Source organism: Galeopterus variegatus, unplaced genomic scaffold (assembly GCF_000696425.1).
Source record: "Galeopterus variegatus unplaced genomic scaffold, G_variegatus-3.0.2 Scaffold964, whole genome shotgun sequence".
Classification (NCBI taxonomy): Eukaryota; Metazoa; Chordata; class Mammalia; order Dermoptera; family Cynocephalidae; genus Galeopterus; species Galeopterus variegatus.
This window is the reverse complement of record NW_007727075.1, coordinates 273,076-294,106: the sequence shown is the minus strand read 5'-3', so window position 1 is coordinate 294,106 and position 21,031 is coordinate 273,076. Positions and strand designations below refer to the sequence as shown.

The following is a 21,031-nucleotide window of genomic DNA, read 5'->3' as shown; positions in this document are numbered from 1 at the left end:
CACCGCCGAGGGCCTGTGGCCGAGCGGCGGCGCGCGGAGGACGCCCGGGCGGCGGGACGCAGGGACGGCGGCGGCCGGAGCGCGCCAGGCGAGTAGGACCCGGGACTGGGTCGGGGTTCGAGGCCGGCCCGGGGTTCGAGTGCGATCGTCCCCTACCCCACCTCCAACTCCGGGGCACGACCTCAGGGTCTCTGTGCAGCCGCTGCCTGCAGCTCCACCATCTGTGCCCAAACTTTCCGGACCTGGGTGTCTCGATCCCCGCGTCAGTGCCCCCTCCCCATCTCTGACCCCTTCCCTTCTTCCCCCATCCACCTCCATGTGTTCCTCGTCCACTGCCCCCTCCCCTATCTCTGTCCCCCTCTCTGCCTCTGTGTCCCCTCCCCGCTCTGTCCTCCCTCGCCCTACTCCGCGGCCCGGCCGGGCTGGAGCCAGGCCCCAGGCGGCGGGAAGGCGGCCGAGCGTCCGGCCGGGTTGGGCCTCGGCCTGGTGGCTGGGCCGGCTTGGGGAGCCGCAGCTGTTTGCCATTAGCCCGGTCCCCGCAGGCCCCGCCCCCTGCTGCACAGGGCGGGCTCCTCCTCCCCCTCAACTTTGGGGCGGGGAGAGGGCCAGGAAGACCCCGGAGAGGTCTAGGCCAGTCTGGGGAGGGGGCTTTGGAGAGACCCCCCACCTGTCCCCATCTCTCCATCTCTCTGCCATATCCCGTCTGCCCTTCCCCACCCCACTCCAGGGGTCCCATAGCAAGAGGGGCCTCAGCCACAGACACCCCACTACCACCACCCACTCTCATGTCGTTTCTCATGGAGGGAGGTCAGGTGACTGGGGGATCCTCAGACCTCAGTCTCCACGTCTGGGAAATAGGTAGAGGGTGTGGATTCTGGAGGAGGTGGCTTTGTGGACGGTGGAGGGATCTGCCAGGCTTAGGTTCAAGTTCAGGCCCAGCCACTTCCACCCCCAGCCCCCACCCTCCCTTGACCCTGGGCAAATCACTGTACCTTTCTGTGCCCCTGGATTCCCCATCTGTGAAACAGGTCTGATAACTACCCACCTCGTGGGGTGGTCATGACAAAAGAGTTGCTGTTATTATTACTACAGTTATTAATATTTTTTGTCCCCCCCACCTCCGCCTCCCAAAAGCTATTCCAATCCTGCCCCTTTCTCAAGGTCTCTCTTAGGTCCCCAGAAAATATTTTTGATCAACGTCCTGTTGCTCAGGGAGTGAGCCTCCAGGCAGATGGAAAACAAATTTCCTACAATCGGTGACCATGTGTTCCAGGTGTTGAAAGTCAAAGAAGTGGGGACAGAGACGTGGAGAGACAGGGAGAGAGAAGTGGAGAGGGACACAGAGAGACAGAGACGTGAAGAGACGCAGAGAGACGTGGAGAGAGACTAAGCAAGACACCAAGCAGGACAGGACGTGAGAACAAGGACAAGCCACCCCTGGAGCCCCGGCTCTGCCTTCATGCCCGGCAGGTGCCACACCTGGCCCATCCTCCCAGGTATCCGCTGCCCTGGTGCCCACAGGCCAAAACAGGTCCACTCTGGTGGTGGGATGGGCCAGGGTCTCTGCAGCAGGGTGGCTGGAGATCAGACAGCAGAAAGGACTGGCCAAATTCAGGCGGGGCGTGGGGGACAAAAGGGCCCTGGCCAGCCTCCAGGGCTGAGGGGGGCTAGTGAGAGGCCCTGATTGTCCCTCCCTTTGCAGCCTCCGGGCACCCCTCTTACTTCCTCCCTGTATACCCATGACTTGCCGGGCCTCACCCAGCCTCTATCCCTGCTGCACCCCCAGCCCGGACACATCCTGGGGGGGCAGGAAGTTCTGTGTAGCCCGGCAGCGAAACTGTTTATTTTTAGAGAAAATTGTTTCCATAAAGGGGAAAGGCTTTGCTCCTCACTGCCTCCCCCACTTTTCCTATCGCCCCCCCCCCCAGGCCTGGCCTGACTGAGCTCTCTGCTTTGGGGTTGCTTGGGGTCCCCTACTCTCTGCCCTGTCTTTCTTAGTCTCCCTAGATCCATGCAGGAAAACTGTCCCCCCTCCATTAGCACCCCAGCTCCCATCTTTCCCTGTGGCCAGCTCTGGGCCTGGGCTGAGGGGAGGGGGTGCAGGAAGGGTGGGGCCTATTGGGCTTAGGGCCCCCCAGCCTGGGGGCCGGGTGGAGGCAGAGCTGTGGGAACAGCTGGAGCCTGTCCAGGGGCTGGACAGATGTGCAAGAAGCAGTGAGGTTTGGTTTCTTTGTTCCAGGCCTTACCCCCCCACCCCCCACTTTCTGCAGCCAGGCAGACTGTGCCCCTATGAGGGCCCAGACCTGGGTGGGAGGCTGGATGGGGCAGCTGTGGAGGGGACGGCCACCTCTCCTCCCCTCCTCCTGACTCCCTCCTCCAACGCCCCCCTCCCCAGGTGAGCCTCAGCCAGTGCTGTAGGCAGTCTGACTTACAGTCCCCCAAGTGACTCCTGAGGAGCGTCCACAGACAGGAGGATGGCCCAAGTCCTGCACGTGCCAGCCCCCTTCCCAGGTCAGGGGTCTCAGGTGGAAGAGGGCTCTGCCCTGGGGGGCTTGAGAGGGGAAGACATGGCTCTGCCTTGGAGGGTCTGAGGGAGGAGGCAGGCCCTGTCCTGGGGGGCTTGAAGAAGAATACAGCCCTAACCTGGGAGGATCTGATGGGGGAGACACAGCCCCACCCTGCAAGGGTCTGAGGGGGGAGGCAGAGTCTTGCCAGGAAAGGGGTTTAGTCTAAGGGAGCAGATAGGGCCCTGTCCTGGGGGATTTGAGGGAGGATACGGCCCAGCACTGGGGGCTTCAGGGGGGAGTCACAGCCCTGCCCTGGGGGTTTGGTGCTTGGGTGGCACAGCACCTCCCTGAGGGTCTGAGACTGAAGACAGGCACAGTTGAGCGCCCAGTGGGCTCCAATCCCTTGGGCAGATAAACCCTGACTCTCCCAGGACATCAGTCTTTGCCCGGAGAAGGGACAGCAGTATTCAGAGGCACCGGTGTTTCCCCCCACCCCAGGGACCCCCGGCCCAGCCTCCCCACCCGCCTTCCCAGCCAAGGAGCCCGACCCGCCCTACTCCGTGGAGACTCCCTACGGCTACCGCCTCGACCTGGACTTCCTCAAATACGTGGATGACATCGAGAAGGGCCACACGCTGCGACGTGTGGCCGTGCAGCGCCGCCCACGTCTGGGCTCGCTTCCCCGCGGCCCTGGCCCCTGGTGGACATCCACCGAGTCGCTGTGCTCCAACGCCAGCGGGGACAGCCGCCACTCAGCCTACTCCTACTGTGGCCGTGGCTTCTACCCGCAGTACGGTGCCCTGGAGGCCCGCGGGGGCTTCAACCCGCGCGTCGAACGCACGTTGCTCGATGCCCGGCGCCGCCTCGAGGACCAGGCGGCCGCGCCCACTGGCCTGGGCTCCCTGACTCCCAGCGCGGCTGGCTCCACCAACTCCTTGGTGGGTGTGGGGCTGCCACCCCCAACCCCACGCAGCTCAGGACTGTCCACGCCGGTGCCACCCAGCGCCGGGCACCTGGCCCATGTGCGGGAGCAGATGGCAGGTGCCCTGCGCAAGCTGCGGCAGCTGGAGGAGCAGGTAAAGCTGATCCCCGTGCTCCAGGTAAAGCTGTCAGTGCTGCAGGAGGAAAAGCGACAGCTCACGGTGCAGCTCAAAAGCCAGAAGTTCCTGGGCCACCCTGCAGGGGCCCGGGGCCGCAGCGAGCTCTGCCTGGACCTCCCTGACCCCCCTGAGGACCCGGTGGCACTGGAGACCCGAAGCGTGGGCACCTGGGTCCGAGAGCGGGACTTGGGCATGCCTGATGGGGAAGCAGCCCTTGCCGCCAAGATCGCTGTGCTGGAGACCCAGCTCAAAAAAGCACTACAGGAGCTGCAGGCAGCTCAGGCCCGGCAGGTTGACCCCCAGCCACAGGCCTAGCCACCGCCAGACAGCCCGGTCCGCGTGGACACTGTCCGGGTAGTGGAGGGGCCACGGGAGGTGGAGGTGGCAGCCAGCACAGCTGCTGGGGCCCCGGCACAGCGTGCCCAGAGTCTGGAGCCCTATGGAGCAGGGCTGAGGGCCCTGGCGACATCCGGCAGGGCAGAGAGCCCCGCTGTGTTCCGCAGCCATGAGGTGGTGGAGACAATGTGCCCTGTGCCCACGGCGACCACCGGTAACGTCCACGTGGTGAAGAAGATCAGCATCACAGACCGAAGCTGCGATGCGCTGGCAGCAGGTAAGTGATCATGGGCAGGGGAGAACGGTTGGGCACCCCTCTTTCTTCCCATGGCTCAGCCTGGACCCTTGGAATGCCTGGGTCCAGCCCCAGCGCTAGCCCCCACCTTCTACCAGACAGATCGCTCCGCTCTCGGAGCCTCTGTCTCTTCATCTGCAAAAGGGGGGAATTGTGCCACTGACCTCAGGGCTGTAGGGACTGTGCAGAGAAACTGGGTGTCTGGCACATTGTAAGTATCCAGAAAACAGGAGGTATTTGGGGGAGGTTCCCCAAGGCTATTGGTTTGCTGGGCAAAAAACTTCCCTGTTTATTAAGTAAGTGGCAGGAATGAATCTCAGACCAGTTTTGTTTGTTTTTTTTTAAAGATGAGCAGTAAGGGGATCTTAACCCTTGACTTGGTGTTGTCAGCACCACGCTCTCCCAAGTGAGCCACAGGCCAGCCCCTTCAGACCAGTTTAAGCAATGAAAAGGAAATGTGTTGTTCAGGCAACCTAGGGACAGCTTCAGGCATGGCTGGATCCAGGTGCTCAGATGTCAGCAGGAATCTCGAACTTGCTCTCTTTCTCTTCTTTTATCTACGCTGGGCGCTTCTGTCTCAGTCAGGCAAAGGAAGGTGGCTCCATTGCTCCAGGCATCTGTCCTTCTAGCTCACTGGAAAGGGAGCCCCTTAATCCAAATAGCACCAGTAAAAATCCCAGGGGTGCCAATTCCTATGTCCCTCATTGCCCAGCCTGGATGCTGGGGGTACAGGAGCCCCACCCAAGCCCAGTGGCCTTTGAGGGAGGGAAAGAGTGCTCCCCAGAGGAAATGCTGAGTCCTCATGCCAGGAAAGGGAATCCTGGTTGTGTGGAATGCCAGCTGCCCCACCGCCCTGAGGCTCCTGGGAGAAGCTGCTGTAACGATTCATAATAATGACAACTATTCTTTAGCAAGTACCAGCTGGGGGGTTCCAGATGCTATGCTAAATGTTTCATGCAAGGAGGGTTAAAGAGGCTGCACCATGTGATCTGAGTTCAAATTCCACTTTTTTCTGTGTGGCCCTGGGTGAGCAATGTCACCTCTCTGGGCCTCAGCTTCTTTTTCTGTGAAGAGACATAATAATGGTCCCCACATCTAAGAACTTTTGCAAATTAATGCACACAGTAAGTACTCATTGCTGCTTCTGCTGGTAACTTTTAGGTCAACCCTGTTTATAGCTGAGGAAACTGAGGCTTAGGGAGAGGATTCACTTGACCTGTGTCACACAGCCAGGAAGTGGCCGAGCCAGGATCTGAACCCAGCTCAGCTTGACCCTGTGGCAGGGCTTGGAGGCGGGGTCCAAGTTGTCATCGCAGTCTCAAGTGTCAGGTGGCCAGAGCCCTACTGAGGGTCCAGAGGGCACAGGCTGGAGAGCAGGGACCCAGCTGTGTTTTTTTTGCTTGCCTGTGTTGTTTCTGGCCAGCTCCGGACACCACCCTTCTGCTCCATATCCATCGCAAACACCCGGCCCTGCGGCTCTGGCCCCCAGCCAGGGGGCCTGCCCAGCTCAGCCCCAGAATCTCTGAGTGGCCATCGTTATTCCACTTGCGCCTGCCAGAGCAGCCGTGGGGCCTCCTGCCTGCAGGACATACAGACGTAGCAATGTCCACCCACTGTGAAACCTCCCACCTCTGGAAGTTCTTCCTTGTGTCTCACTTAACCCCCACTTGCTGCAGCCAGCTCCAGTCTCTGCCTTCCTTGGGCAGAGCTGGAATGTATTCATTCATTTCAATATCTTCTCATTCAAAACATGTTTACCAAGTGCCTACAGTGCACCCGACTTTTCTAGGCACTGAGGCCACAGCGGTGAACAAGACAGATGCTAAAGTCCCTGCATATAAATAAATAACGGGGAGGGAGCTAAAGAAAGAAATTAATTGGGCTGGCCGGTTAGCTCAGCTGGTTAGAGCATGGTGCTGATAACACAAAGGTCACAGGTTCGATCCCTGTGCTGTCCAGCTGCCAAAAAATTAATAATAAATAAGACTGCAGTAAATAAGCGAAGAAATGCTGGCCGGTTAGCTCAGCTGGTTAGAGCATGGTGCTGATAACACAAAGGTCACAGGTTCGAGCCCTGTGCTGTCCAGCTGCCAAAAAATTAATAATAAATAAGACTGCAGTAAATAAGCGAAGAAATATCATTTCAGAGAATACGTGTTTGAAGCAAATAAAATGGGGGCAGGGGTTGGTAGTGATTGAATGGGGTCGTGGCCTGGGTGTAAATCCTGGTTTACCTGTTCTCTGGCTTGGTTTCCTTAAGTATGCTATTTAGCCTCTCCATGCCTCAGTTCTCTGATTTGCAAATCAAGTGTCCTGACAGCACGATGTCACCAGATTAATGTGAGGCTTCAATACATTAATTCATGTCAAGGGTTCAACATGGCACCAGGTGCATAAAAGGGGCTCGAGGTGAGCCGAGATGTGAACAGGAAGAAGCAGCCAGGTGGTTAAAGGGGTGGAAAAGAGAGTGTTCCAGGCGGGGACACAACAGGAACAGAGACCCTGAGGTGAGGAGGGGCTCAGGCTTGTCGAGGTGTCAAACCAGCTAGAATGTGATGAGGCCAGAGAAACGAGGGACGGGGGAGTCTGAGCACCAGGGAACTGGGTTCCACAGGGCTCCTGTGCTGTGGCGAGGAGTGATATGGGAAATGAAATGAGATGGTACAAGGACTTGACAGGTGCTCGGGAGATGTGGTCGTGTTGTGTTTGCTTGGGCTGGGCAGCTTGGTGAGTAGATGAGGGAGGGCTTCCTGGAGGAGGAGACAGAGAGGGGCCCAACCTGTTTACCGTCTAGCAAGGACACTGTTTTTTTAGCAGAGCAGGAATTCACTCTCTGTAGCCAGAGGGCAGGGAGGGTGGGAGGCCAGCTTCCCCTCAGGCTGCCAAAGGTGGGGGGGCAGGGGACTGGAGACCCCACAGAATTCTATCCTTCCCCCCAACCCCCACACCTGGCAAAGTCACCTCAGATGGGTCAGCGGGAAAAGGGGCAACCAGGGATGTGTACCGGTGGGATCTCTCCAAAGCTTTGAAATTCCCAGTGCTCTTGTTCAAAACATATTCCCATGAAAGTGATTCATATGCTTTGTGGAATGTTCAGAAAGGACAGAAAAATCTAGAAGAACAAAAACCTATAAACCCACCACCACCCAGTGTAGCTGCTGTCAGTGCTTCTGCTGCTTTGCTTCCTAATTTTTTAATACATAAAATGTGTGTTTTTCAAGTCTGGCAGCACAGAGCTGATGGAAATTGTTGTTTTGGTTTGTTTTGAATTTCTTTTTTTGTCTTTTTCGTGACTGGTAAGGGGATCGCAACCCTTGGTGTGGTGTCGCCCTCACCGCGCTCAGCCAGTGAGTGCACCGGCCATTCCCATATAGGATCCGAACCCACGGCGGGAGCATCGCTGAGCTCCCAGCACCGCACTCTCCCGAGTGCGCCACAGGGCCTGCCCTGGTTTGTTTTGAATTTTGCTTTCATTTTAATTCATTTAAATCTCCAGTGACATTATGAGGTGGGTAATGTTTTTATCCCCATTTTACAGATGAGGAAACTGAGGCCCAGGGAGGTTAAGGGATTTGCCCACAGTCCTCAAAGCTGGGATTTAAACTCCATCTTTGATTTCACATTATTTCAGAAGTATTTCTTGGGTTAGTAAAAATTCTTTGGATATGCTGTTCATTTTTTAACAGTCGCACCATTTTCTGAGTGGGGAGACTGAGATTTACAGGACTGGCCCTGATGCCTGACCATTGAGTTGCGTCCAGTTTTTCTTTGTCAACAGTGCCATGAGGTTGTCCTTTCTTGGAAGCCCCTCATATCCTCTGATCTGTTTTCTCAGGTTTCTGGAAGGGCATTTTTGAGGACCTTGATGACTGTTGCCCCATGGCCTCGCACCCTCCCTGCATGGGATGGCTGAGTGATAAAAATTTTTATTATTTCCTTTGAACTGAAGGAGCCCGAAATTGAGTTCATCTAATTCTTCAGCTCATGGCAGGCATCTCCATTGGTCTGTGCACACCACCTCTCTTGTTTTACTTATTTTTATTTTTTTTAGTTTTACTTATTTATTGGTGGCTGGCCAGCCTGGGGATCCAAACCCTTGACCTTGGTGACATCAATAATGCACTCTAACCAACTGAGTGAACAGGCCAACCCCTTGCTCATTATTTTTATCCCTTCCTCTTCTATCCTCAGTGCCAAGGGTCGGTAAGTATTTTCAGCTTTGCAGACCATACAGTCTCTGTCACATCAAGTGAACTCTGCCTCTGTTTTTTTTCCTCTGCTTTATTGAGGTACACTTAATGTGCAAAAAATCAGACATATCGTATGTATACATTTCGATGAGTTTGGTGCCTCAGTTACGCCATTTGCAAACGCAAAAGCACCGTAGCCAATATGTCAGGGAACAAGCATTAGAGTATCCCAATAAAACTTTATTTGTGGACACTGAAATTTCAATTTCTTTTTTTTTTTTTTGGCGGAGGGGGATGGCTGGGATCTGAACCCTTGACCTTGGTGTTGTCAACACCGTGCTCTCATCAACTGAGCTAACCAGCAAGCCCAAAATTTCAATTTCATGTACTTTTCACATGTCCCAAATAGTATTCTTCTTTTGACTTTTTTCCAGCCGTTAAAAAATGTAAAAACTGGGTTTGGATCCCCATGCTGGCCAGCTGCCACACACGCAAAACAACTGTGCCCACAGTCTGCAGCTTGCCAACCTCTGCTCTAGGCCATTCACATACCCCCACCATTAATTCCACCCTCACCCCATTTAATACATTGTAATCCATCATCCAGAAGCTTATTTAAATATTTGGGGCTGGCCAGTTAGCTCAGTTGGTTAGAGCACAGTGTTACAACACCAAGGTCATGGGTTCGGATCCCCATGTTGCCCAGCCACTTAAAAACAACAACAACAAAAAGATATTTGGGTCTCCTTGAAAAATATGCCCTGTGTATGTCTAGTTTCCTTAAATGGTATTGTGCTTCAGAAAAACAAAATCTCTGTCTCTTATTTTTTCCTCTCCATACACTATTTTTGAACTCTCCACAGTGATGTTTGTTAATCTGGTTTGTCGCTTTTAATGGCTGCATAGATTTCTGCTCTAGGTGTATACAGCACTACATTTTTCTTAGCTCACCCCATCTTGGTGGGTACCTGGGTTCCTTCCAACTTCCTGCCACCAGGAACGATGCTGGGGCCATCCACCCGCATCCCCTCCCGTGGGGTTGCTGGGTCACAGGGGAGGGAAAATATAACTTCCAGTCCTGTCTCATCCTCTCCAAAAAAGCTCTCTCTGGTCCACATTCTGAGGTGCCTGTTTCCCCACATTCTCACCAACATACCTTTTCATCCATCTTTCTAATTTTTTTGCCCATCTGCTGCTGGCGTAAAGTGGTATTTCCTTATTGTTTTAATTTGCATTTCTGATGTTGGGTGAGGTTGGGCATCTCCTCTATGTTTAATAAGATTCCTCTGTGGGTCCCTTATATGTAACCTTTGTCCATTTTTCTGTGAGCAATTTTTAGAAGTTCCTGGCATATTCCAGAATAAGGATTGGCAAACTATATCCTGCGGGCCAAATCCAGCCTGCCACCTGCTTTTTTATGTATGGCCCACAGCTAAGAATGGTTTTTACGTTCTTAAATGATTAAAAAATTTGAAAATATATATATATTTTTTTTGGCAGCTGGCCTGTATGGGGATCTGAACCCTTGACCTGGGTGTTACAACACCACTACCTGGCCAGCCCAAGAATAATATTTTGTGACATGAGCAAAATTATATGAAATTCAAATTTATTGGGACGTAGCCACGCCTATTCATTTACATACCGTCTGTGGCTGCTTTTGCATTACAGCAACGTCAGAATCAAATGGTTGTGACTGACACCTTATGGCCCGCACAGCCAAAAATATTTACTTATCTGGCTTTTTACAGAAAAAGTCTGTTGATCTCTGAGCTAGAAGATAATCCTTTGCACGTTTTTGGCTATGCAAATATCTCCCCTTGCCTGCCATCTCTCTCTTCTATTGATTAACTTTGTTTATGAGGGGTTTTTTTTTAAGTCAAATAGAAATCTGCATTTTGGATATAATTAAGCCCATTGTATTTTTCATATGTGGTCTAAGCTTTGAGGAATTTTTATTTTCTTTTTTTTTTTTGGGGGGGGGGCAGCTGGCTAGTGCAGGGAACTAAACCCTTGACCTTGGTGTTATAAGGCTGTGCTTTAACCAGCCGAGCTAACTGGTCAGCCCTGCTTTGAGGAATTTTTAAAGGAATCTTTCCCCTTCCTGAGGCCCCGTAATATTCTGCTACATTTTCTTCATTTAGCTTTAATCCTTCATAGTTTCTTTCAGGTATACAGTGTGAGGTAGGAATCTGGCTTGATTTTTCTCAGTAGAGTAAGCTGCATTTCCCAGTACCACACCACAGAACTCATCCTTTCCCACTGATTTGTGGACACAAATCTTTCCTCCAGTTCCCTGAGATTGGAGTCTGTGCTGGGCTCTGTCCTCTGTTCCTTTGGCCTGTTGTTTATACAACAATGCCCTGCTGTTTTGATTGTTGTAGCTTTGGAATATATTTTACTCTGTGGCAGACTGGATTCCCCATCTCTGCACTTCTTTTGTAAATTTGTGTTAGCTTGGGGCTGGCCAGTTAGCTCAGTTGGTTAGAGCGTGGAGTTATAACACTAAGGTCAAGGGTTTGGACTCCAATACCAACCAGCCATCAAGAAGACAACAACAACAACAAAAAGACTGTGTGAGCTTGACACGGGCTTTAACTAAATCTACATCAATTTTGGGATCAGTTTGCCCCTTAGTGGAAAACAAAAATAAATATTACCCATTTTATTATTTTTTGTTGTTGTTCTAGCATTTCAGTGTCTAGCCTTGAAATCCTCAGGCTAGAAGGAGCCATCAAAGCTTTTAAAAACAGTGTCTGCTTTTCTCTTGGGGCAGAATGGACTTTGGTGTTGCTCCAGTTTATTTTTCTGTTCACTTTTTTAAAATCCTGGTAAAATACACCTAACGTAAAACTTATCATCTTCACTGTTTTTGAATATACAGTTCAGAGGCATTAAGTACATTCACATGGTTGTCCAACCATCACCATCATCCATCTCTAGAACTTTCTCATCTTCTCCAACTGAAACTCTGCCTGCATTAAACACCCACTCCCCATTCCCCTCCCCAGCCCCTGGCACCCACAATTCCACTTTCTGTCTTTATGGATCTGACTACTCTGGGCCCTCCTATGGGTGGAAACATACAGTGTGTGTCCTTTCATGCCTAGTTTATTTCACTGGGCATAATGTTACTCCAGCTCATTGTCTGGCTCTTCTAGGATTTTCAATCAGGAGCCCTGAGTTTTGGGCAGAGATTGAGATTGTGAATGGATTACCTGGCTCCTGACACATTTCACTTGGCCATACAGTGTGTGTGTTTATTTCATGTGAATTTATTGTCAAGGTTTCAGTTGGTTAGAGCACCATGTTATAACACCAAGGTCACGGGTTTGAATCCCCATACTGGCCAGCTGCACACAAAAAAATTAAAAGTAAATATAAATTTTTAAATTTTTAAACATCAGATCAACATAACAACCTGGCATTTGCTCCCATGGGAGTTCAAACCCCAGCTCTGGGTGAGGCCTGGGCCAGCCACACCCTGGACAGGGGATGCTGTTGGAAGCCTTTATGACCAAGTGTCTCATGCAGCCCTGCCCTGTCTGCACTCTTCACTTGTGTTGAGCATTTACTCCCTGTTCTTTAGTAAACTTGAGAGTCACCCGTGAACTTGAGGACATAGTTACTGTGTATGTCAAAAGCATTTTTAAGGGCCGGGCTGTGGCTCACTTGGGAGAGCGTGGTGCTGACAACACCAGGTCAAGGGTTAAAATCCCCTTACCAGTCATCTTTAAAAAAAAAAAAAACACTTTTAGCCATTAAAGGGAATTAAAATGAATTGGTCTTCAGAGTCAGTGGGCAGTGGCAGGAAGGGAAGGCCCTGAGGAAGTGGTGACACAGAAGCCACACGTGGCCTGGGGGGACCTGAGTAGATTCCAAGATGTGGGCGGCCACTCAAAGTGGAAACTGGATTTTTTTTTTTTTTTTTTTTTTTTTTGGCAGCTGGTCAGTACAGGGATCCAAACCCTTGATCTTGGTATGATCGGCACCGTACTCCAACCAAATGAGCTAACAGGCTAGCCCTAAACCAAATTTTTATTCCACACTCCAAGCTGGAGATCCAGGACTTGAACTCCCCGACATCCCCATTCCCAGCCTGGGCGGGGACACCCCCGGGGTCTGATGCCCTGGGAGTCACCTTTGTCTGCAGACTAGCTTGGGTGGGTCTGATTTATTTAATGGTGATAAAATACACATTACATTAAATTTACCATTTTAGCCATTTTTAAGTATACGATTCAGTGGCATAGAGCACACTCATCCTGTCATGCAGCCGTCCCCACCATCCATCTCCAGAACTTTCTCATCTTCTCCAGCTGAAACTCCTGGGTGGATTTTAATTTTAATTTTCTAATAGCCCTTATTGTTTCTTTGTCTCGTTAAAGTAATCCTGCTTAATGTTACATGAAGAAAAAGAGAAGGAAGCTGGATGCAAAATGATATTCACAACACAATCCTGCTTTGAGGCGAAAAAACCATAACACTTTTAAGTCCTGTCAAAAATATAGTTTATGTTAGCTCAGTTGGTTAGAGCGCAGCTTTGTAACACCAGGGTCAAGGGTTTGGATCCCCATACCGGCCAGCTGCCCACAAAAAACCCAAATGCTTCTCGAGCACTCTTGATATGCTGGCACTGAGTCACCAACTTCGTTTGCCCAGCACCACGAAGTACGAAATGTCATTTGTCTGGGGCACAGAGAGGTTAAGTAACCTGCCTGAGGTCACACAGCTGATAGGTGAGAGATTTGAGTCTCTGCTGTGACCACCTTGCTCGGCTGTCATCAGACCTTTTTTCTAGATGACATCAGAGGTGGGGGTGGTCTTGAGGCAGGATCGTGGGGTGCAGGGTCCTCCTTGTCCCTGAACAGCTGCAGGGCAGGCAACAGACTGGAGTTGGAATTGCATTCTGCTCCTCGCTGGCTGGGTGACCTTGGCAACTCTCTGTGCCTCAGTTTCCTCATCTGTAATAATCCAACCCTCTGGTGGGCTTGGAAGATTTGACAAGGTAACACAAGAATTAGCCCTCAGACAGTGCCTGGCCCAGGGTATGTGATCCACAGGTGACAGCTGTTGTGATTGTTGTTGTTTGGCTGTTACGACCCACAGGGATGCCTCATTTCCTGTCCCTCCAGGTCCCCCACAGGCCCTTGCAGAGTCGTCCTCATCACCCACAGGGTCCACAGCGGCCTCGCTGGTGCAGCCTGAGAAGAACGCAGGCCAGGTGCCCGCCCACGATGCCACCAACAGAGGGTCCACCAGGCAAGCAACCTCGCACAAATCAGAGGAGGCTGGGGGTGCAGGTAAGTGGGGTGACCACCAAAAGGGATGGGGCGCCAGCAGGCCCAGGCTCAGAGTCTGGCTGCAAGGGACTGTCCTGACACCGCCCTCCCCACTAGGTGGTCCCCAGGCAGGCGTGCGGTCCATCATGAAGCGGAAAGAGGAGCCCACAGACCCGGCGGCCCACCGGAGAAGCCTCCAGTTCGTGGGGGTCAATGGCGGGTGAGGGGAGCCCCCGTCCTCCACTCCCTGTCCTCTCCTCACTCCTGCTTGCTCCTCAGTTCGTTCCTGCACAAGAATGTACCCAGTACCCCATTCTAAGTCCTTCCCTTTGATTAATTCATTTAACCAAACTGTCATAGAGAGATGGAGAAACTGAGGCACAAGGAGTCTGAGCGCTTGGCTGGAGCTCACACAGTGACCCAGGAGTCTGCCCTGGGTGGTCTGGCTCCAGAGCCTGTGGCATAACCATTGCACCATCCTACCCACTGGGAGGTGCCAGGTGCAGCTCCTGGCCCTGACCAAGCTCCCCGTCCAGGACACAGATGGCAGTTCCAGCACGGTGTGGTGGGATGGGAGCAAAGATGGGGGACATTCAGGTAGTGCGGGTCTCCAGGGGAAGGAGGGGACATGTGTGCTACGGGACAGGTAGGAGCTAGCAAGGTGAAGAGTGGGACGTGTGCACCAAGGTCAAGGGTTCAGAACCCTGTACCGGCCAGACGTCCAAAAAACCAAAAGAGTGGTGCGTGGGGAAGGCTCTCCTGGTAGAGGGCACAGCCTGGGTAAAGGCCCAGAGGTAGGAGGAAGTGGTAAGCGATGGTTGGTTCGGGGCCTTGAATGCCGTGCCCAGGAGCTTAGACTTTGTCAAGAAGTAGCAAGAAGCACAGGTGGGTCCTGCTTGCAGTGGGATGAGGGTCTGAATCAGTAACACCTGCATAAGGGGCAGCCCTGCAGCCCCGTGAGGTCAGTACTGCTATTGTCCCCATTTAACAGATGGGGAAACTGAGGCTGAGGGAGGTCAGGTAGCCAGGTCCATGTGTCCCTCCCCCACCACGTCCCATCCCATCTGTAACGTCTCCTCTGTCCCATCCGTCCTCCCTCCCCAGGTATGAGTCCTCTGAAGACTCGAGCACGGCAGAGAACTTCTCAGACAACGACAGCACAGAGAACGAGGCCCCAGAGACGGAGGAGAGGGTTCCGAGTGTGGCCAAAGCCCCCCAGCTCAGGCCCACAGGGCCAGCCATGGCCAAGACCAGCCAGCAGGAATGCCAGCTGTCTAGGGAGTCTCAGCACATGCCCACGGCTGAGGGGGCATCAGGATCAAACACGGAGGAGGAGATCCGGTCAGTTTTCTGGGAGGGAGGGATTCAGGCAGGGCCAGGGGCAGGTGACCTCTGCCTTAAACCCCACCATTCAAGCCCTCTGAGGGAGCCCCCATCAGTCATGCACACCTTAGTCTAAATTAGTGAGTGAGCACTTTCTCCTTCTGGACATCTGAAGGTCTGGCTTTGACAAAGGGCCTGATGGGGTATTTCAGTCTGCTGGGGTTAGGATTTAGGGGGCCAGGCAAAGTTTATTCTTAAGCAACCCACCTTTTGAGGGGGACATTTACTCCACCTGCCCATCCTATTTATATCTTTCTTTTTTTCCCTGATGAAAAATCTGCCCTTGGGAAAGATTTTTCATCTGCACACTGGCCATTTGAAATGAATTTTGGATTATATATCCACTTTCTCTTGGGGTCTGTGTGTTCCCTCTGTCTGCCCCTTGAGGTGCAGTATAAGAGTGTGTCCCAAGTGAAGGGGGTCTGAGATGCCACCATTCAGGTGAGCCCTGTCAGGACTGTGTGAGCATCATAGTAGACAGTATTGAACCCCTCCCCAAGCACCTCAGCTCTGGGTAGGAGTGGGGGGACTCAGGAGATGGAGGTGGGTACTCCTCAGATAAATCCGCCGATCTGCTCCTGGCAGGATGGAGCTGAGCCCCGACCTCATCTCAGCCTGCTTGGCCCTGGAAAAGTACCTGGACAACCCCAACGCCCTCACCGAGCGGGAGCTGGTACGGTCGGGCCCTGGGCCTTGGTGGAGCCCCTCCGACCCCTCCAGCCCCACCCTTGGCTTCTCCTCATTCTCGGTGTCTCCCTCCATCTGCCCAGTGGGGACCCTGGGATCCAAGCCCGGAGCTGGGGGAGGGTGGTGTTCGAGTCACGGGCCTTGGAGAGGGGCCAGGAAGGCGCCAGGGAGGCGGGGAAGGGCCCCAAGATGATCGCCCACGGGACAAGCCTGCTGCTCCTCTTCCTTCCAGGGGATTGGGGTGGGGGCTCCCATATTTTCCTTTTTCCTTGCCTTCGAAGACTATCCATTGGGCTGACCTGTTAGCTCACCCAGTAGAGCCTGGTGCTGATAACAACCAAGGTCAAGGGTTCGATCCCTGTTCTGGCCAGCCTCCCCCCGCCCCCCAAAAAAGACTGTATCCAGGATGGAGAGGCTCACACCCTCCCTTGGGGATCATGTCTGGGATGACCGTGTCTACACTTCCCTTCAAGGGTCTTGTTGGGACAGGGGTGTCCACGCTTCCTTCTGGGTGCATCCACACTTTCCTCGAGGGCTCTGTCCAGGACAGGGGCGCCACACTGCTCCAGGGGGCTCGCCCGGGGTGCAGTGGCCATGCTCCCCTCCTGGGTCTTTGTCCGGGCGGGGTTGGGGTTCACCGCCCCACGCCCCTCTCCCACCCGACTTGCATCCAGAAAGTGGCCTACACCACAGTGCTGCAGGAGTGGCTGCGCCTGGCCTGCCGCAGCGATGCACACCCCGAGCTTGTGCGGCGCCACCTGGTCACGTTCCGGGCCATGTCCGCGCGGCTGCTGGAATATGTGGTCAACATCGCCGACAGCAATGGCAACACGGCACTGCACTACTCTGTGTCTCACGCCAATTTCCCTGTGGTGCGGCAGCTGCTCGACAGCGGTGAGCCCAGCAGGGACGGGGAAGGGCCCGAGTGAGTGGCCGTCTGTCGCCCCCCCCAGTATGATGGCCCGATGGGGGAGACACCGCCCTCCCTGTCTGATGAGGGAGACATGGCCCTTCCAGTCTGATAGAGAAGATGTCACCCTCCAATCTGGTGGGGGGAATGTAGCCCTCCCAGTCTGATGGAGGAGGCAGAGTCCACAGTCTGATGGAGGAGACATAGGCCAGTCTGATGGGTCAATGGCTCTTCCAAATTAGCATCTATTCTCAGTCCTAAACATGGGTGCCAGCATCAGGAGCCCCAAGTCTGATGGGGGTGGCACAGTCTCCATCTTCGGAGCCCCTTGTCCGACAGAGTAACACAATGGAGATGGAGACCCCTGGCTGGGACAGAGTGGGGTCCTCAGTCTGAGAAAAGGGAGGAATTAGGCCATGCCTAGACTGAGGGGGGAGACACGGAGCCCAGTGCTCACTGTGGTAGAGTGAAGCAAGGCTTCCATTCTGATGGCAGAGACGCAGCCTGGTCCGAGGGCTCACCCCTGCCATGCCTCTCGCTCAGGCGTCTGCCAGGTGGACAAGCAGAACCGCGCTGGCTACAGCCCCATTATGCTCACGGCTCTGGCCACCCTGAAGACTCAGGATGACATCGAGACTGTTCTACAGCTCTTCCGGCTCGGAGACGTCAATGCCAAAGCCAGCCAGGTACGCTACGCCTGAACATGACCTCAGGGAGCCGCCACTCCATAGGCGAGGAAACTGAGGCTCGGAGAAGCAGAGGCATTTCCTCAAGGTCATAGTCAAGAAGGCGGGATTTGAACCCAGGTGGTCTAGCTCCAGAGCCCTGTTCTTAATAACCTGCTGCCTCTGGCACAGGACCTTCTTGTGGAAAGTGCGGGGTATGGAGGACATGGGGTCCTCACCTTTCATAATCCGACACCATCCTGCGTGCTGCTTGGTAATTCACTGAGCAGCAACGGGGTTCACAGCGGCTGGACACTGGGGACCCAAATGGTGGATAGGCAGGCACAGTCCCACCTCCTGAAGCTCACTAAGTAACCGGGCGCTGCAGGAGCCACAGAATTTCAGGCATCACTGGGGTTTGGAGCAGGTTAGGACACGGGGGATGAGGGAAGTCACCAGGGAGGGGAGTGGCATGGCCCGATCCCTGATTTGAGAGCTCCTTTCAGCTGCGGGTTGGGGTATGGAAGCCGGGAGACTATGGAGGTGACTGGGACACAGAGAGGTGTCCCGGCAGAAAAGCAGGGCAGCGAGGACCCTGTGGGGACAGCGATGATGGCAGGGATTGCCAGTAGCTTAAATGCAGTGACAGAACAGCAGGGCACTGTGATGGGGCATAACAGGAGCTGACCCTGCTTTATTTTTATTGATTTAAGTTTTTCTTAATTTTCAAAAAAAATTTTAGTGATTTCTTTTTTCTCATTTGAGTTGAAATTCATTTCACATAAGGTTAACCCCCACCCTTTTTGTGTGTGGTGGCTGGCCAGTTTGGGGATCCGTACCCTTGACCTTGGTGTTATAACCCTGTGCTCCAGCCAACTGAGCTAACCGGCTAGCCCTAGATTAACCCTTTTAAAGTGAACAATCTTTGGTGGCATTTAGTACATTTACAATGTTGTGCAACTACCACCTCTATCTAGTTCCAGAACATTCCATTCCAAAGGAAACCCTGCACCCCATTAACAGTCCTTCCCTTTCCCTGCCATCTTCCTCCAGCCCCTGGAAACCACTAATCTGCTTTCTGTCTCTGGGTTTACCTATTCTGGATATTTCATATAAATGGAACTATATATATGTGATCTTCTACGTCTGGCCCTGTGGTAGAAAGAGTTGTTGGAGATACAGGAGGTCTGTGAGTGCGGTTGTGTGTGTCAGCGTCAGAGTACTTGGGAGCCATGGCAGGTTCAGGAGCAGGAGTGTCATACCCTGGAGCCTGTGTGAACCATAATTCTGTTCCTTCCTCTGCCCAGGCAGGGCAGACAGCCCTGATGCTGGCGGTCAGCCATGGGCGGGTGGACGTGGTCAAAGCCCTGCTGGCCTGCGAGGCGGATGTCAACGTGCAAGATGATGACGGTTCCACAGCGCTCATGTGCGCCTGCGAGCACGGCCACAAGGAGATCGCTGGGCTGCTGCTGGCCATGCCCAGCTGCGACATCTCGCTCACTGACCGCGTGAGTCCCCACCCAGGCGCACCCCAGGGGAGGGTGGGAACACAGCGAGGGGTGTCACCATAGCAACAGCTACTTTGCAGGACGGGAGCACGGCACTGATGGTGGCCTTGGATGCAGGGCAGAGTGAGATCGCGTCCATGCTGTACTCCCGCATGAACATCAAGTGCTCGGTGAGTCTCAACCCAGCGGGATGGAGGGTGGGCACTCTGGTAGGAGATGGGTGTTCATGAAGAGCTAAAGGCATACGGGGCTTTGATCACCTCATCCCCCATCATCATCCACCTGGACCACTGCTGTTACCCTGCCCTGGTTCCTCAGCTCCTGTCCTCACCCCACCCCCAGTCTGTCCTCCTCACAGCAGCTAGAGGTCATTGTGAACACCCGAGTCAGGACACCTCCCTCCTCTTCTCACAACCCTCCGTGGCTCCCACCTCACTTAGAGAGAAAGCCGTAGTCCTCCCCAGAGCCCACCAGGCCCTGCAAAACCGCCCTCACCTCCCTGCACTCCCTCCACTTCCACTCCAGCCACGCTGGCCTTATTCTCTGTTCCTACCCCAGGGCCTTTGCACTTGCTGGTTGCTCAGCCTGGAATGCCCTTCCCCCGTGACTGGTCCCTTGACATCGTTCAGAGACCAGCTCAGACATCACCCTCCCTGACCACCCACTGTCCCCCTCCACTCCCATCTGTCCGTTATCCCTGATCAGAATCCTCTCCTGCGCGCATTTATTTGCTCCTGCAGGGAGTCTCCACTAGGACGCCACCTCCTTGAGGCCAGAGATCACTCCTCCTTCTTTCCTCACCCACACGGGGCCGGCCGCAAAGCCAGTGGCGCCTTGCAGGGATCTGTAAGGATGCCAGACAAAAAGAATTCTGCTTCTCGTTTCAGTTTGCCCCGATGTCAGATGACGAGAGTCCTGCGTCGTCCTCTGCAGAAGAGTAGTCGTGAAGGGAGGCCAGAGGCGCCTCCCCGCGGGGGCCTGCCAGCCTCAGAGCGAACCGTCCCTTGTCCCCTCCCTGGCCTCTCTCCTCTCTGGCCACCCCCCATCTCAGTCTCCAAACCCCAAGTCTCAAAGACAAGTGGGTTTTCCTTCTGCTTCCCCGGGGGAGCCCCGACAGCGACAGGACTCCAGCTGGAGGTGGCTTTTCCCGGCGCCCCAGTTCAAAGCAGCCGCAGCGCAGACCAAAGCGAAATTCTTGTATAAATTGGCGCCAGTGGCTGATGCTGGGCTGTGGGTTTTATGAAAAACATTGAGAACAATCAGCCGGCAATTATGGATGAGAAAGGCGAGGGGAAAAAATACTGTATTCTTGAAACATTGTTGCAGGAGGGGGAGTCATATTATTTGTTGCTACATTTGAAAGTCACTGGAACCGTATACCGTCTTTGCATTGTAATCCTGAATCTTATTACCCACGGGTCATGTCTCAAGCGTTGCCCCCCACCCTTTCAGCCCCCACATTTAATTGTCCGGTATATAATAGTGTTTTGTTCACTCCACCCCAGACGGCTCTCGGGGGAATTTTCTGGTTGCCTCACAAAACTGATCTGTCCCTGTCACCAGGAGCAGAAGCTTAGTCCTTTCTTCTGCCTTCTCGCTGCCAGTGCCAGTGTCGCCCCCATTCAAGTGGGGGTCCAGGACCCTGCAGCTGAGACACATCGGTAGGCTCTGTGACCTGTCTGTAACCGAGTTTCACAATGAGACATTACCCAGAAATCCATTCCCTCCCCGCACAGAGGCCCTGGCAAATGTTAACTTTCCTAGAAGATCCTTCAGACTTGGAGACACAGGAAAAAGAATCCAATTCTCAGAGTGGATGCTGTGTCCCCGAGCCCAGAATTGTGGTAGCAGGGCCATCCTTTTTGTCCCCAGGACTCCAGAATTTCTCTGCTCAAAGGAAAGGAAACAGGGCATGGGTTTGTTGGCAACACACAGGGCGAGCTCTGAAAACCCCATGTGGACCTGATTAGAAGTTGGCTGCCCCGGTGGACTCCCAGCGCGAACTTAAAGAGACAGGCCTTTGCCGAAACCAAACAAGGGCCTGCTGGTTTTTAACAATCTAGAGACTTTCCGGAACTGCCTGGAACAGAGCCTGCTGGAAATGGGGAACGCCAGAGATACTCCCAGTTTCCTTTATGGCCTGTTTTGTCCCCAAAATCTCAACCTAG

The 21,031-nt window shown here is 53.6% G+C and overlaps 1 protein-coding gene and 2 non-coding genes across 3 annotated transcripts; all 3 read left to right on the top strand.

Moving 5' to 3' along the window:
• The first annotated feature begins 2,474 nt into the window (after positions 1–2,474).
• KANK2 (KN motif and ankyrin repeat domains 2) lies at positions 2,475–20,498 on the top strand. Its single transcript, XM_008573789.1, is given in 11 exon segments — positions 2,475–2,511; positions 3,006–4,220; positions 13,564–13,731; positions 13,828–13,930; positions 14,815–15,051; positions 15,679–15,766; positions 16,455–16,674; positions 17,234–17,376; positions 18,663–18,863; positions 18,944–19,033; positions 19,751–20,498. Coding segments are annotated over 11 exon segments (2,556 nt in total). The 3' UTR covers positions 19,805–20,498.
• On the top strand, positions 6,123–6,196 carry TRNAI-GAU. Its single transcript has one exon. It is a non-coding gene; the product is annotated as a tRNA-Ile (tRNA).
• TRNAI-GAU lies at positions 6,251–6,324 on the top strand. Its single transcript has one exon. It is a non-coding gene; the product is annotated as a tRNA-Ile (tRNA).
• Positions 20,499–21,031: the final 533 nt, after the last annotated feature.